The 16849-nt window shown below is 42.8% G+C and overlaps 1 protein-coding gene across 4 annotated transcripts in view; it reads left to right on the top strand.

Annotated features, from left to right (window-relative positions):
• TRIP13 (thyroid hormone receptor interactor 13) overlaps nt 1-16849 on the top strand; it is a 211376-nt gene that overhangs the window by 146837 nt on the left and 47690 nt on the right. For all 4 annotated transcript variants that reach the window (XM_040434140.1, XM_040434142.1, XM_040434139.1 and 1 more), the window contains exon 10: nt 1006-1112. In XM_040434140.1, the coding sequence (XP_040290074.1) occupies nt 1006-1112 (107 nt within the window). The remainder of the gene's footprint in view (nt 1-1005; nt 1113-16849) is intronic.

The raw sequence follows: 16849 nt of genomic DNA, 5'->3' as shown, positions 1-16849 counted from the left end.
ACGTTTTTGTGACAGACATAATAGTTCTTGTCATTTGCTGGTCTAGAGGTGAATTAATAAGTTGCCACCCATTTACAGATGTTTCTTTTACAGAGGGAGGCTCATTGGATCATAAGATCGGATGCAGTGAGCCCCCTGGGATTAAATGTCTTGGGCAGACTAGATGGGCCAAATGGTTCTTATCTGCCGACACATTCTATGTTTCTATGTTTCTAAATGTGCGTAATGATCTGTGTATTCCTGGGATTTGTAGTACTAGTGGAAGATTATTGGCAGACCGAGTAAGGATGGATGATATGCTCTTAGCAAGGATGGGCTGCTTTATGTCTATTATCTGTTTGTACGAGTATCAGTATGTACTTGTAACATTACTGCTACATTGCTGAAAAAGTTGTACGCACAGCTAGAGGGGAGGCGTGTTCTTACTTCTTTTAATTACTTGTGAAGGTGTAGGGGTGTGTACTGGACCGGATGCAGCGAAGTATGAAACAACTGCTTTCCTATATATCCACTATACTGCCCATGATTGAATAGAAAAAAAAAATGCACTGTGTTTTTAACCGGTGAGTGCCACAAATTCTTCTCTATACTGACTAAATATTATCAAAATTCCTTAACAAGCTGCTAAATTACCTAAAACAAAATATCATGTTATGCCTATCTCTAGTGCTGTTCTTTGCACCACTGGTCCGGTCCTCCTGCCGACACAGTAGTGTGCAGCATGTGACTACTGCAGTCAATCACTGTCCTTACCAATAGGCCCCTTAGGACAGTCATTGGCTGCAGTGGCCATGTGCTCTATTCCAGCACATCATATCATTTGTAAAAAGCGGCTCAGAGAACTGGGGGTGTGAGTATAGTAGAATTCTTTTTATTTATTTTTCCCGTTTTAGGCAGCTGGGGGAGGGTCTTTCCAAGAGTTTGAATGGTCTCGGATAAACCCTTTAATAGACTACCTTTACATAATTTGTCATTTGCATAACTCAATTTATTGGTTATATCTAGGTAGAAAGCCTTACTGCAGCACGAAGTGCTTCTAGAGCAGGCACCGAACCATCTGATGCTATTCGTGTAGTGAATGCTGTTCTTACTCAGATAGATCAAATAAGAAGGTATGTACTTTTTTCTTTTTAAAATAATTATTTTTATTTTAATGGTGCATTAAAATTATTTTTAGCCAGGCAGCAGATAGTATGGCTCCTTTTCTAGTCAGTAGTGCTTTTTCTGTACAATAGCAGGCAAGGCTGTCTCCTATTATTAATTATAAAATGAATCCTATATAATCCCTTAAAAGATGTCAACTGGTTAGGCACTTAAAGGGGTTATCCCATGATTAATGTAAAGAATGAAAATCGGACATCATATAGTACATGACAATCTTGTACCAACAAAGCAACAACCAGCTCTGTACTGCACATGTATACAGAGATTTCCCCATTCATTGTTCTGCTAGACTTATATCAAGCTGGTAACTCAAGTGGAGCGTCTTTTCTGCTAGAGCTAAGGGTCATGCTCTCCCTATCACAGCTCAGGAGGTGTGTCCATGCTCTCCCTATCACAGCTCAGGAGGCAGTTGAAGGATGAAACTGAGCATGTGTGGCCTTCTCAGTGAACAGAACAAAGAAATAAGAAAGAGAACTAACAGCAGGTGGTGCTATACAGATAGATTTCATTGAATAACTCAGTGGCTATATAACATTTTTAATTACATACAATTACAAAAGTATTCAGATCAAGGTGCTGGTTTGAAAACTGTAGATAATTTTTTCAAGGGACAATCCCTTTACGTATGCAGCAAATATTTTTGTTTTTATTATCCCTGCCTTCCTAGAGCCACATTTTTATTTAATTTTTTTTACACAGGATTTGTTTTTCACAAGCTGTTTTGTATTTTTTGGCAGTATTTTATAATATATTTGCTGGAATTTTTTGAGGGGGTTGTTGAATGAAAAATTAACAGCTATTTTGCAGTTTTTAGAGTTTGAAACCCCCCCCCCCTCTCCCTCATTCCCAATCAAATCGCCCTCCCCTCACATGAAGGCTTTGAAGCGTTCCACCCTCTCCTCTTTTTCTTGCACAATTTTTTATAAAGGAAAACAGTCTATTAATTCATTTTTTCATAGAGTACTTTCACACTTGGGGCAGATGATCCAGCAATCCTTACGCAAACGGATGGTATTTGTCAGACTGATCCGGATGCAGATTTGTCTGACAAATGCATTGAAATACCGGATCCGTCTCTCCGGTTTCATCCGGAAAAACGGATCCGGTATTTATATATATTTTTTTGCATTCTTAAAGGTCTACGCATGCACAGACCGGAAAACCGGAACACTTAATGCCGGATCTGGCACTAATACATTTCAATGGAAATTAATGCCGGATCCAGCTTTCCGGCAAGTGCCGTATTTTCTCTGGCCAAAAAACTTAAGAGGGAACTGATCCATCCTGATGCATATTGAATGGAATGCTCTCCATTCAGAATGCATTAGGATAAAGCTGAAGCGTTTTTTTTCCGGTATTGAGCTCCTGTGACGAACTCGGCACCGGAAAAGAAAAACGCTAGTGTGAAAGTACCCTTATAAGATTACTCGATTAATCTTAAAAAATTTATAGAATACTCGATTTCTAAAATAATAGTTTACTGCAGCCCTAATAGAACCAATGCGTTTCTTTATACTACAGCTATCACACTACAATTAAAGGACGTCTTTCAGTTCCTTGCTGCTGTACCAGTGCCATTTAGTGGACTGATATAGTAGGCAGGCAGGCTTATATTGCCCCACAGGGGAACAGGTAAATCCCCTAGTCCCCCACACCCTGCACAAGTAGCACATGCTACAGTAGATTGACTGCAGTATATATAGATAGGCAGTGTACAGCACCTCAACCAGCCTATGTTCATATAAAAAAGTGAGTTAATGATTTAGCAAACTACCCAGTTTATTATTATAGATTTATAGGGTGACTGAGGTGACTTGTAGGTATAGAGGTAGGCCAGCCAGTGTCCTCTTTACATAGGGACCCACCTGATCAAAGCTGCTGCATAGTCACTCATGCTGCCTGCCGCTATTTGAGCAGGTAATATTTGCATTTAGCTTTGTAGTAGGCCCCCAGAATAAATTTTTCTGGTGGGCCCTACAGGGCTGTGGAGTCTGAGTCTGAGGCAATTTTGGGTACCTGGAGTCAGAGTCTGAGTCTGCAAAAAATGAACCGATCTCAGACTCCTACTAGATTTAAATTGGAATTTAAAAAAAAGCAAGTTTTAAATGTCCCAATTCACAAAAAGTTATAATTAATTACCGTATTTTTCTCCCTATAAGACGCACCTGCCCATAAGACGCACCTAGGTTTTTGAGGAGGAAAATAAGAGAAAAAAATATTTTAAACCAAAAGGTGTGCTTTTGGTGGGTTTTGAACTAATGGTGGTCTGTGGATGGCCCTATTATGGGGGCATCTGTGGATGGCACTGTTATGGGGGCATCTGTGGATGGCACTGTTATGGGGGCATCTGTGGATGGCACTGTTATGGGGGATCATTGTTGGGGCATCTGTGGATGACACACATATATAGCATCTTATCTTATGTGTCATCCACAGAACCCCCCCATAACAGTGTCCCTGTGTAGTAAATGGGGGCCGGCATCTGTTTCTGTAATGGCAGCGGGGCTCGGTGCCTGCTTCATTCATAAAGTGGGCGGAGCAGGCTCGTGACGTAGTGAGTTACGCTACGAGCGCCCACCTGGCCTCCTGACTGCCAAGAAGTTAGTAGTAAGTAGTACAGCGCTAGATTTAAGATGATTGGAATACTTTAACAATACCCACAAGTTAGATATGATTACCGTATACTACAGTGAGCGGGGCCCGGTGTAGTAGAATACAGTGACTGCACCGGGCCCCGCTGCCATTACAGAAACAGATGCGGACCCCAGCCCCTCCTCCCTCTCAGCCTATTCACCGGACGGTCGCAACATCGCCCCATAAGACGCACTGCTATTTTCCCCCCACTTTTGCGAAAAATACGGTACTTCTCTACTGTAAGAATAAAGGCCAATGCATGCAGTGCGTCACGTTACCGCAAAACGAACACGTTAAGTGACCATGAAGAAGCATGCTTTTCATATGCTTCACTATATGGCACGCAACGCACAGTTAAGGAGCGGCAATACTTATACTTTCCATTGTGTTGTGTTCCGCTGTTACAGGGAACGCAACGCCCATGGTTAACCTAGCCTCTCACTGATAACTGATTAAGTAAATATGTTTTTTGCAGGACTAGAGACACTTGTATAAGTGACGGGAATGGATAGTCAATAGTTCAAGACTGAAGCTGTAAACCATTTGAAAAACTGCTGTCATTCAGCTAAGGCTATAAAAACTTGTAAACTCAGATTGTTAGCTTAAACTTTAAACATGACTATGGGATTCTACTAGGGAAATCATGTTTTAAAATAAATGCCCCTTCCTGCATCCTCCCACTGCCCTATCTTCAGCAGAAGATCAGCACACAAAGGAGAAGGCCGCAGCTTCCTAGCCAGTACTTCTGTGGTAATGACATGTATGTTGCCTTTCTTTCCTTCAAGGAATGTATAAAATACATTTGCATATTAAATACAAAGGAGTCGGGGAGTCGGAATCGGAAGTACCAAAAACTGAGGAGTCTGAGTTGGTGTCGGAGCATTTATCTACCGACTCCACAGCCCTGGGGCCCTAGCCACCTCAGTCCAATACTGTGTACAGACATATGTTGCTGCGGGGTGAGGTCTAATTGCAAAGAAAAGAAACTTACTACATAAGCAAATTAGGCTGCATGTGCTCATTGGGCTGTTCCAAGCCTGGCAATGGCTAAAATTTTTCGCACCCTGTGCCACCTTCATGGTTTTGATTGACGGTTCCATCATTCTCCTTTGTCACTTTGCACTAACAACACTGTATCCATCCAGCCATTCTTCCTTCCAACCCCTTCCCTCCCATAACCGATCCAGAAATACAACATTTAAAAGGACTTTTCTCCTTTTTTTTTTTTTTTTTTTTTTTTTTTTACGGATTACCTATCCTCTAGGTAGGTTATCAATATCTGATTGGTGGGGTTCCGATATCCCCGCGAATCAGCTGGTTTGAGAAGGCAGCAGAGCTCCTGTGAGTGCAGTGGCCTTCTCGTATCTTACCAAGCATGGTGCCATACATTGTGTACGGGCTGTGCTTGGTAGATCATAAGTCAAGTACAACTCGGTTACATGTCTACATTGATAAAGATTTGATTTGGATCATCAGAGAATGTATACAAATCAAACGGCAATAGGAGTGAGACAGTCAGAATTAGTTGGGTAGCAGAACCAAGTAAGTACAGCAGGCTCAAAGTACTGTGTCAGGGCAGTTGTGGATCCTTCTCATTGTTCCTTCTCATGGAGCAGAATACTACAGGTGAAAGCCTTCCACTGACAGTAGGACGGGCATCAGCCATTCAGTGAAGCATGGTCGCCTTTCTGGCCATGTACAAAGATTCTTGGGGGATTATTTTTTGATCAGACCATGTCATCCATTACTCCAAACAAGGAAAGTAGTGGAACCAATGAAAAAATGTACTCCCCATAATAGAGCTCAGAAGTTATAAATCACAGCAGATTTGATCTTGATCAATGTATCTTTCTTTTTATTTCAGAAAAACGGGTTAAGCGGCAGTACATGTGTGAACTTTTTCGGCTCGCAGGCCTTCATCACACACTATAGTGTAAAGAGATTTGAACAAAATAATGAATAATAAATAAACGAAAATCCATACAATGACTGATACTGACAATAAATTAAATTATCCCATGCGGCTCCAAGATTTCAGCTAAGGTTGTAGGTTTCAACATGATGTCCATATGATGTGTTATCATAACCGTTTAACAGAGAGATTGTCATGATTCACAACCAGGGCATTATTCCCTATGTCTGATTATGCATTAAGGTATTCCTATAGAAATATGTAAAATACAATAGTGGCGTCATATGGATAAAATAATGTATATGAAAAACATATATCCCAAATAGAATCATTACATATAAGATGAGCTTAATAAATTTGCCTACTACTACATTGGCGTCATCTGGATAAAATTACTCATGTGTATGAGAGACATATACCAAATAGAGTCAGACCAAATGAAGTCTCACCAGACAAGAGGCCTGACTGCACTATCTTGGAATTACCATTGCCGCAATTAGGTAGAGGGTCGTAAGAGTAAAGTACACCTTTGGTAGGGGTGCTATCCAGCCCCAGAAAAGTAATGGTGTGAAGGGGCCATTTCTTGGTACACTTAAATGGGTAGAAGGGGCGTCACAGTATCGCTGCATGCGCCTGGAGAGCTCGGTCGGCGTGCGATCCAAAGACCGGAAGTGGATCGGAGTTTGAAACACACGGTGGTCGGAAGTTGCGTTCCACAGACCAGAAGTTGTCTGGAAGTGGAGCGCAAACTGAGTATGGTAGGAAGAACACAGGGAAACTAATACATTTGAATAGAATGTCATATAGGAGAAAAAAAACAGCTGGAGAAAAAAGACAAAGAAAGAAAGGAAGTAGTAGTAGATTGTAAATAGGAAAATAAAGACAGAGGAGAATGGAAAGATAAAGGGATGAGTAGGGGAGAAATATTGTATAAGGATTAGGGGTGCACCGAAATGAAAATTCTGGTCCGAAACCGAAACCGAAAATTCAGGATGCCCTTGACCGAAAACCGAAACCGAAACCGAAACTGCCTTTTTGCCCAAATACTTTTAAAATACTTTTTTTTTAATGATTTTATTAATAATTCTTTTTCATGAATGAAATTCATCTGTGGGTGGCGCTGTTATGGAGAGGGGGATCTGTGGGTGGCGCTGTTATGGAGAGGGGGATCTGTGGGTGGCTCTGTTATGGAGAGGGGGATCTGTGGGTGGCGCTGTTATGGAGAGGGGGATCTGTGGGTGGCGCCGTTATGGAGAGGGGGATCTGTGGGTGGCGCCGTTATGGAGAGGGGGATCTGTGGGTGGCGCCGTTATGGAGAGGGGGATCTGTGGGTGGCGCCGTTATGGAGAGGGGGATCTGTGGGTGGCGCCGTTATGGAGAGGGGGATCTGTGGGTGGCGCCGTTATGGAGAGGGGGATCTGTGGGTGGCGCTGTTATGGAGAGGGGGATCTGTGGGTGGCGCTGTTATGGAGAGGGGGATCTGTGGGTGGCGCTGTTATGGAGAGGGGGATCTGTGGGTGGCGCTGTTATGGAGAGGGGGATCTGTGGGTGGCGCTGTTATGGAGAGGGGGATCTGTGGGTGGCGCTGTTATGGAGAGGGGGATCTGTGGGTGGCGCTGTTATGGAGAGGGGGATCTGTGGGTGGCGCTGTTATGGAGAGGGGGATCTGTGCACTGTTATGGGCATAACAGTGCACAGATCCCTTTCCCCATAACAGTGCACAGATCCCTTTCCCCATAACAGTGCACAGATCCCCCCTCCCCATAGCAGTGCACAGATCCCCCCTCCCCATAGCAGTGCACAGATCCCCCCCTCCCCATAGCAGTGCACAGATCCCCCCTCCCCATAGCAGTTCCATAGACCGATCCCCCCTACCCATAACAGCCCCGGCCCTGCTGCTCACAGCATCTTTATTTTACCTTACAATCGTGAGGCTCCAGTAACTAACAACTCTGCAGGCAGAGCGGAGGGCGGCGTAACGTCACTTACTCACGTGACGCACCTGCTCCGCCCACTTTATGAATGAAGGAGGCGGAGCAGGCGCGTCACGTGAGTAAGTGACGTTACGCCGGCCTCCGCTCTGCCTGCAGAGTTGTTAGTTACTGGAGCCTCACGATTGTAAGGTAAAATAAAGATGCAGTGACAAATTAAACCGCCCGCCCGCAGATGGTGGGTGACAAATCCCACACCCCATATTTTCGGCCGATATGTAACAATATCGGCCGAAGTGGATTAGGTGCATTTTCGGCCGATATTTTCGGCTGCCGAAATTTCGGTGCACCCCTAATAAGGATACCCTTGTGCGGCACTGGGTCCAAGCAGTGGTCATGGGGCCTGTAATGAAACCAACTAAATAAGATTAATAACAATACATCACTGGATAGAAACTTGCTGTGCTATGTACATAATAAAGAATATTTGTAAACTGAAATGGATACATTAAAGCAGATTCTGTATTTCATATTCCCTATTCATCCCCTTAGGGGTAAGACTCTGTAACGTATGGATCCAATAGTCCTCTCCGAGTTTGAGTGTTTTGATTCTATTGCCACCCCTTCTTGGGGGAGGAACATGCTCAAGAACTTTAAATCTGAGTTGTGCAATAGTATGTCTTGCTTCATGGAAATGGAAGGGGATCGGCAGAAGTAGGTTCTGCCGTCTGATGGTTGACTTATGTTGACATATTCTTTCTTTAAATCTTTTGGAAGGTTTCACCTACATATGCCAAGCCACACGGGCATTTAATGAGATAGACTACACAGTCTGAATCGCATGTAAAAAAAAAAGGAACGGGTATTGATTTACCCGTAAGTTGGTGAGCGATGACCGGACCTTTCTGAACATTCGAGCACTGAAAACAGTGGAGACATGGGAACGTACCTCTTTTGTGTTTGTAAAAATATCTGTTTGGGTAAATGGTTTGATGAGCCTTCATCTGCACTCACCAGGAGATCACACAAGTTTTTTGACCTACAGTTGCAGTGTAATACAGGGTTACTAAATTCTTCAACTTTAGGATATGCCTTTTTAAGTAGTGGCCAATGGCCCTGGATGATATTAAGGACTTTCCTAGCACTCGGATGAAATGTGTGGACAAAGGGGATACATTTATTCATGGTCTTGGGTTTTTACTGTTGTATGCGGGAGGTTTGAGAGTATATGACGGGTACCCCCGGTGTTTAAATCGCAGTTTCATTTTTTGAATGCGTTGTGATCTAATTGAGGGGTCCTCAACTATGGTTTGTACCCTCTTTAATTGAGAGCCTGGAAGTGCTTTTTGTGTGGTGGGAGGATGAAAAGTGGAGTAAGTTGTTCCTGTCTGTGCAAATAAATATATAAAATAGCCTTTAGTACGCTGCCTTTAGTGCGTCGCAGGTCCCAATCGTGAAGTGGGTACAGTTGTACAGTACACGGGTGTTTGATCCTTTATGTACTGCTTATTATCGTTTTAACCTTGTGAGTATAATAAACCCTTTCCATTTCAACCTATGTGACGGTGCTTCACTATTGTTGCAACTTTTGGTCTTTGACAGAAGTTTGTAAAGGGGAGGAGAAGATGGCTTTCTGTGGCCTGAGTGCTTTCCTATATCCACCAACATCTGAATGAATCTTTAGTGAGGAGTTTTCTGTTCCGTAGAGCAGCACGGTCCGACTGAAAAATGTTCCTGTCTGTGGGCTTTCTATACAGGTCTGTCGTTAGTTTACCTGAGGAATGTTTCACAACTTGTGTATCAAGAAAATTAATGGAGAGTTCATCATGGTGAATTGTAACTCAGGATATATGGAATTTTCGTAGGTGTGAAAAGTCAATAGACATATACAGAAGATGTCATCTATATAACTTTTCCAGATGATGGTATGTGTTATGAAGAGATGATGGGTATAGAAATCGGTCTCCTCAATTTGCGTAGGGTGGGGCTACGTTGGATCCCATTGCAGTACCCTGTTTCTGTAAATAAGTTATCTTGGAACATGAAGACGTTATTACGGAGTACAGTCTCGAGTAGATCGAGACAGAATGAGATTACCTCTGTGTAGTTCCGTGTTGTCTAACAATCTTTGTACTGCAAGTAGGCCTTCGTCATGTTGTATAGAGGTATACAAACTGGCCACATCCCAGGTAACAAGAATAGTGTGAGCTGATAGAGGGTCTTTTTGTCTGATAATCTGGAGGAAAGTTGTCGTATCCAGAAGAAATTACATAGTTTTTGTAACCTGTGGTGTGAGAACTTTTTCGAGAAAGATGGACAGGGGAGATGAAATTGAATCGGTGGAAGCCACTATGGGGCATCCCGGTGGATTATGAAGGTTCTTGTAGATTTTAGGTAACGTGCAGAATACAGGTATTATTAGATGTGATTTGGACAGGAAATCAACCGTGGAATCATCAATAACATTTTTGGAGTGATAATGTTGAAGGATTTTATTCATGTGGGTGGAGATGGTTATTGATGGATTGTTATTGAGTTTCTGATATATGGTAGTGTCATTTAATTGACTATGAATTTCTGAAACGTACTGAGATTTATTCATAATGACCAAAGCTCCACCTTTGTCTGCAGGTTTGAATACAAGCTGTTTGGATTGCTTAAAGGAATTTAATACTTGTCTTTCTACATTCGAAACATTATTTTGGTATCTGTATCTCCCTTGGTTGATCTGATACCTAAATTGGTCTATATCCCTCTGGACAAGATTAATGAATGTTTCTACTGCCGATTGATTTTTTAGGTGGCATATAGGTACTCTTAGTGCGTAAACCAAGATCACTTGAGATTAGGAGTCTGCTCTGTGATCATGTATTACAAGGTGTGGTTGTATTAGAAAAATGTGCCTTAAGGCGAATGTTTCTGAAGAATCGCTGTAGATTAAGGTCCAATTAGAATGTATTGAATGGGTAAGAGAGGCAAAATGATAGGCCTTTTTGTAAAAGTTCTAGCTACGCTGGACTTAAAGAAACTGACAAAATGTTCACAACAAGAGACTGTGATGTGGGACATACGGTTTGTACCGGAGAGCGTGTGATGATTGAGGAAGCCTGTTGAGTTGGAGTCTCGCCTACTCTCTGGCCTCTACGTGATCCTCTAGTTCTGCGTTGATCGTTGTATCTCTCACGGCGTGGAAATTCATCGCTTGATGTTGTTCGTTGGGAATCCAATGATGCCGTTCTTCTTCCCAACCCTGAGCTGAAGTTTCTGGCCAGTTGTACATCCAGTTATTGCGATAGTTCTATGTATCTCTAAGGAATTTCTTCCTTTTTATAGCTTCAGTTTCCTTGCGTCGTTCTGTTAATATGGAGGAGATCCTCTCTTGGAGGTGTGTGTAGTTATCTTTAGACATAACCCCTTGTAGTTGTACTTTTATTGAGTGGCTATTACTCTTGGTATCCGAGATCGCTGTTTGTTGATACATTAGTGTAAGGGTCATTATGTCAAAAGAACACTTGTTGAGGATTTGTTTCGAATTTGGCACAGTCTTATCACAGGTCATGCTTTCTGGTGAATTCCTTCAAACCCCTGCGGCAGAACTACAAGCAAGGGACCTGGAACGGGAAGCAAGACGCTTACAAAACTACAAGTTACATAGCGTCACACTGGCGGAGTACGTAAAGACAAGACTGATTTTGCGGGGCTTGCGGGTACATACACATCCCACAGAATTCTGTACCAAATTCTAGCAAATCCTCAACAAGTGTTTTTTTGACATAATGACCCTTGTGTCTACAAACAGCGATCTCTGATACCAAGAGTAATATCCACTCAATAGAAATACAACTACAAGGGGTAATGTCTAAAGATGACTACATACACCTCCAAGAGAGGATCTCCTCCATGTTAACAGAACGAAGCAAGGAAACTGAAGCTATAAAAAGGAAGAAATTCCTTAGAGATACAGAGGACTATCGCAATAACCGGGTGTACAACTGGCCTGAAATTCAGCCTATGGTTCACGGTTGGAAAGAAGAATGCCATCTTTGGATTCCGAACGAACCATATCAAGCGATGAATTTCCACGCCAGGAGAGATACAACGATCAACGCAGAAGTAGAGGCCGGAGAGGGGGCGAGACTCCAACTCAACAGGCTTCCTCAATCACCACACGCTCTCAGGTACAACCTGTATGTCCCACATCACAGTCTCTTGTTGTGAACATTTTGTCCGTCTCTCTTTAAGTCCAGCAGAACTGGACCTTTTACAAAAAGGCCGATCATTTTGCCCCTCTTACCCATTCAATACATTCCAACTGGACTTTGTTTCTGAAGAATTGAGTAGATCATTCGCCTTAAGGCACATCTTTCTCATATAACCACACCTTGTAATACATGATCTCGGAGCAGACCTCTAATCTCCTCAAGTGATCTGGGTTTACACACTAAGAGTACCTATATGCCACCTAAAAATCAACCGGCATTAGAAGCATTCATTAATCTTGTCCAGAGGGATATAGACCAATTTAGGTATCGGATCAACCAAGGGAGATACAGGTACCGAAATAATGTTTCGAATGTAGAAAGACAGGTATTAAATTCCCTTAAGCAATCCAAACAGCTTGTATTCAAACCTGCAGACAAAGGTGGTGCTTTGGTCATTATGGATAAATCTCAGTAAGTCTCAGAAATTCATTCTCAATTTAATGACACTACCATATATCAGAAACTCAACAATCCATCAATAACCATCTCCACCCACATGAATAAAATCCTTCAACATTATCACTCCAAAAACATTATTGATGATTCCACGGTTGATTTCCTGTCCAAATCACATCCAGTAATACCTGTATTCTGCACATTACCAATCCATAAGAACCTAAATAATCCACCGGGTCGCCCCATAGTGGCTTCCACCGATTCAATTTTATCTCCCCTGTCCATCTTTCTTGAAAAAGTTCTCACACCCCAGGTTACAAAAACTATGTAATTTCTTCTGGATACGACAACTTTCCTCCAGATTATCAGACAAACAGACCCTCTATCAGCTCACACTATTCTTGTTACCTGGGATGTGGCCAGTTTGTATACCTCTATACAACATGACAAAGGCCTACTTGCAGTACAAAGATTGTTAGATAACAATGAACTACACAAAGAGGTAATCTCATTCTGTCTCGATCTACTCGAGACTGTACTCTGTAATAACGTCATGTTCCAAGATAACTTTTATTTACAGAAACTGGGTACTGCAACGGGGTATAACGTAGCCCCGCCCTATGCAAATTGCTACATGGCAGACTTTGAGGAGACCTATGTCTATACCCATCATCTCTTCATAACACATACCATCATCTGGAAAAGGTATATAGATGACATCTTCTGTATATGGAAAGGATCACTAGACAGTCTATTAACTTTTCACACCTACCATATTTTACGCCATATAAGACGACCCCCAACTTTTCCATTTAAAATATAGGGTTTGGGCTCTACTCGCCGTATAAGACTACCCCTGAATGCCCAGCCCTCCCTGTCTTCAAGACGATCTTCTCCAGTCCAGTGAACTGACTGGGATCTGTGGATGGCACTGTTATGATGAGGGGGATCTGTGAATGGCACTGTTATAGGGAGGGGGATCAGTGGATGACACTGCTATGGGGAGGGGGATCAGTGGATGACACTATATAGCATCTTATGATATGTGTCATCCACAGATCCCACTCCCTATAACAGTTTCATCCACAGATCCCCCTCCCCATAACAGTGCCATCCACAGATCCCCCTCCCCATAACCGTGCCATCCACAGATCCCCCTCCCCATAACCGTGCCATCCACAGATCCCCCTCCCCATAACAGTGCCATCCACAGATCCCCCTCCCCATAACAGTGCCATCCACAGATCCCCCTCCCCATAACAGTGCCATCCACAGATCCCCCTCCCCGACGCTCAGAGGAGTATACATTTATAAACTGTAATCTTTAAAGGGATTCTGTCATCAGATTTAACCCCTCTAACCTAAACATATGCTCATGTCCAGACTAATAAGAAGAATCCTAAGCTGGACTTATTAAACCTCACTGTGTCTCTATTTGCCCCAAAAACAGCCTTGATACACTAGTTGTGAAACATTCCTCAGGTAAACTAACGACAGAACTGTATAGAAAGCCCACAGACAGGAACAACTTACTCCAGTTTTCATCCTCCCACCACACAAAAAGCACTTCCAGGCTCTCAATTAAAGAGGGTACAAACCATAGTTGAGGACCCCTCAATTAGATCACAACACATTCAAGAAATGAAACAGCGATTTAAAGACCCGGGGGTACCTGTCATATACTCTCATACCTCCCTCACACAACAGACAGAAACCCAAGACCATGAATAAATGTATCCCCTTTGTCCACACATTTCATCCGAGTGCTAGGAAAGTCCTTAATATCATCCAGGGCCATTGGCCACTACTTAAAAAGGCATATCCTAAAGTTGAAGAATTTACTAACCCTGTATTACCCTGCAACCGTAAGCCAAAAAACTTGCGTGATCTCCTGGTGAGGGCAGATGAAGGTTCATCAAACCTTTTACCCAAATCATCAGGCGGCAGAACCTACTTCTGCCTATCCCCTTCCATTTCCATGAAGCAAGACATACTATTGCACAACTCAGATTTCAAGTTCTTGAGCATATTCCTCCCCCAAGAAGCGGTGGCAATAGAATCAAAACACTCAAACTCGGAGAGGCCTATTTGATCCATACGTTACAGTCTCTTACCCCTAAGGGGATGAATAGGGAATATGAAATACAGAATCTCCTTTAATGTATCCATTTCAGTTTACAAATATTCTTTATCATGTACATAGCACAGCAAGTTTCTATCCAGTGATGTATTGTTATTAATCTTATTTAGTTGGTTTCATTACAGGCCCCATGACCACTGCTTGGACCCAGTGCCGCACAAGAGTATCCTTATACAATATTTCTCCCCTACTCCTCCCTTTATCTTTTCATTCTCCTCTGTCTTTTATTTTCCCATTTACAATCTACCACTACTTCCTTTCTTCCTTCTTTTGTCTTTTTTCTCCAGCTGTTTTTTTTTCTCCTATATAACATTCTATTCAAGTGTATTAGTTTCCCTGTGTTCTTCCTACCATACTCATATTGCGCTCCACTTCCAGACAACTTCTGGTCTGTGGAACGCAACTTCCGGCCACCGTGCGTTCCAAACTCCGATCCACTTCCAGTCTTTGGAGCGCACGCCGACCGAGCTCTCCAGGCGCATGCAGCGATACTGTGACGCCCCTTCTACCCATTTAAGGGTACCAAGAAATGGCCCCTTCACACCATTACTTTTCTGGCGCTGGCTAGCACCCCTACCAAAGGTGTACTTTACTCTTATGACCCTCTACCTAATTGCGGCACTGGTAAGTCCAAGATAGTGCAGTCAGGCCTCTTGCCTGGTGAGACTTCATTTGGTATGACTCTATTTGGTATATGTCTCTCATACACATGAGTAATTTTATCCAGATGACGCCACTGTAGTAGTAGGCAAATTTATTAAGCTCATCTTATATGTAATGATTCTATTTGGGATATATGTTTTTCATGTACATTATTTTAATCATATGACGCCACTATTGTATTTTACATATTTCTATATGAATACCTTAATGCATAATCATACATAGGGAATAATGCCCTGGTTGTGAATCATGACAATCTCTCTGTTAAACGGTTATGATAACACATCATATGGACATCATGTTGAAACCTACAACCTTAGCTGAAATCTTGGAGCCGCATGGGAGAATTTAATTTATTTTCATTTATTGTATATATCAGTCATTGTATGGATTTTCGTTTATTATTCATTATTTTGTTCAATTCTCTTTACACTATAGTGTGTGATGAAGGCCTGCGAGCCGAAAACGTTCACACATATACTGCCGCTTAACCCGTTTTTCTGAAATAAAAAGAAAGATACATTGATCAAGATCAAATCTGCTGGGATTTATAACTTCTGATACTTGGGGTGTGAACCCTATACACAGCATACATTCTACAGAGTGCGACAAATATTACTAATTGATATAACTTTCCCATAATAGAGCTCAAGCATTGTACAACATTGCATAGAAATCAGGACACTGGTCAAAAACATATTCCAGAAGTTGGCATTTTCCTATAAGGTGGTGGAATATAAGCCACTGTTAACAAACATTCTGTAAGAAGTATCTCACAGTTAATCTATACATACTTACCATTTCAGTCAACTAATAGTGGAGATTGGCCTGTGCAAGAGCACATTCACCCTGCTAAGGGCTCATGTACATGACCGTATGCCCTCCGAGGCATACGGTCCGTGAGCGGGCTATATGTCCCGGAGCGGCATACATCGTACGACCGGGAGCGCACAGCATCATAGGTTACTATGATACTGTGCGCATCGGGCCGCCCGCGGGACTATTGTCCTGAACTCATATGTAACCACACCGCACAGTAACCTATGATGCTGTGCGCACTATGTATGCCGCTCCGGGACATATGGCCCGCTCACGGACTGTGTGTCTCAGAGGGCATGCATGAGCCCTTAGAGGGCCTGAAAATGTGGTGTAAAAACTGGCTCATCCATGGATCTGTTTTCACCAATATTTTGATATGTCATAGTGATGAGACCCCCACTGATTGGTAGAACAAGGAGACAAAAGTGCTATCAGATTGTGCTCTCCTCACAGGGGAGACTGTCAAGATGTCTCGCTTCCTCTCCTGCAGCGAGGAGAGAGCGCAATATGCAAATGCATACTAAAACTTTTGATAATACTCTACGACGTGTTAAACGTTTTCTGAAAACTCAGTGACCCTTTAAAAATGACTTTTCTCGCCCATTCCATTGGGGGACACAGACCATGGGTATAGCTTAAGCCACCACTAGGAAGAGACACTATGCAAATAAGAAAAAACAGCTCCTCCTCCACTGGCTATACCCCCATGCTCCAACAGGTGAACCTCAGTTTTAGCTTAGTGTCGGATAAGGAGGTGACACTCCTGCTCCTGCAGGGTTGTCCCTGTAGTTTTTTTCTTCTCCTGTTTTTGTTTTCTAAACAGAGGACGCAGGGTCGCATGGTGCGTCCCTGGTCTCTCAGTGGATCGAGCGCCGGGGTCGAATGACCGTCCCCAGCTACCTCCCTTTCCCCCCAGAAGATAAGTGGA

Source organism: Bufo bufo, chromosome 5, assembly GCF_905171765.1.
Source record: "Bufo bufo chromosome 5, aBufBuf1.1, whole genome shotgun sequence".
Taxonomy (NCBI): domain Eukaryota; kingdom Metazoa; phylum Chordata; class Amphibia; order Anura; family Bufonidae; genus Bufo; species Bufo bufo.
Note: the sequence above shows the minus strand (reverse complement) of the source record. Positions and strands in the feature narration are given on the sequence as shown.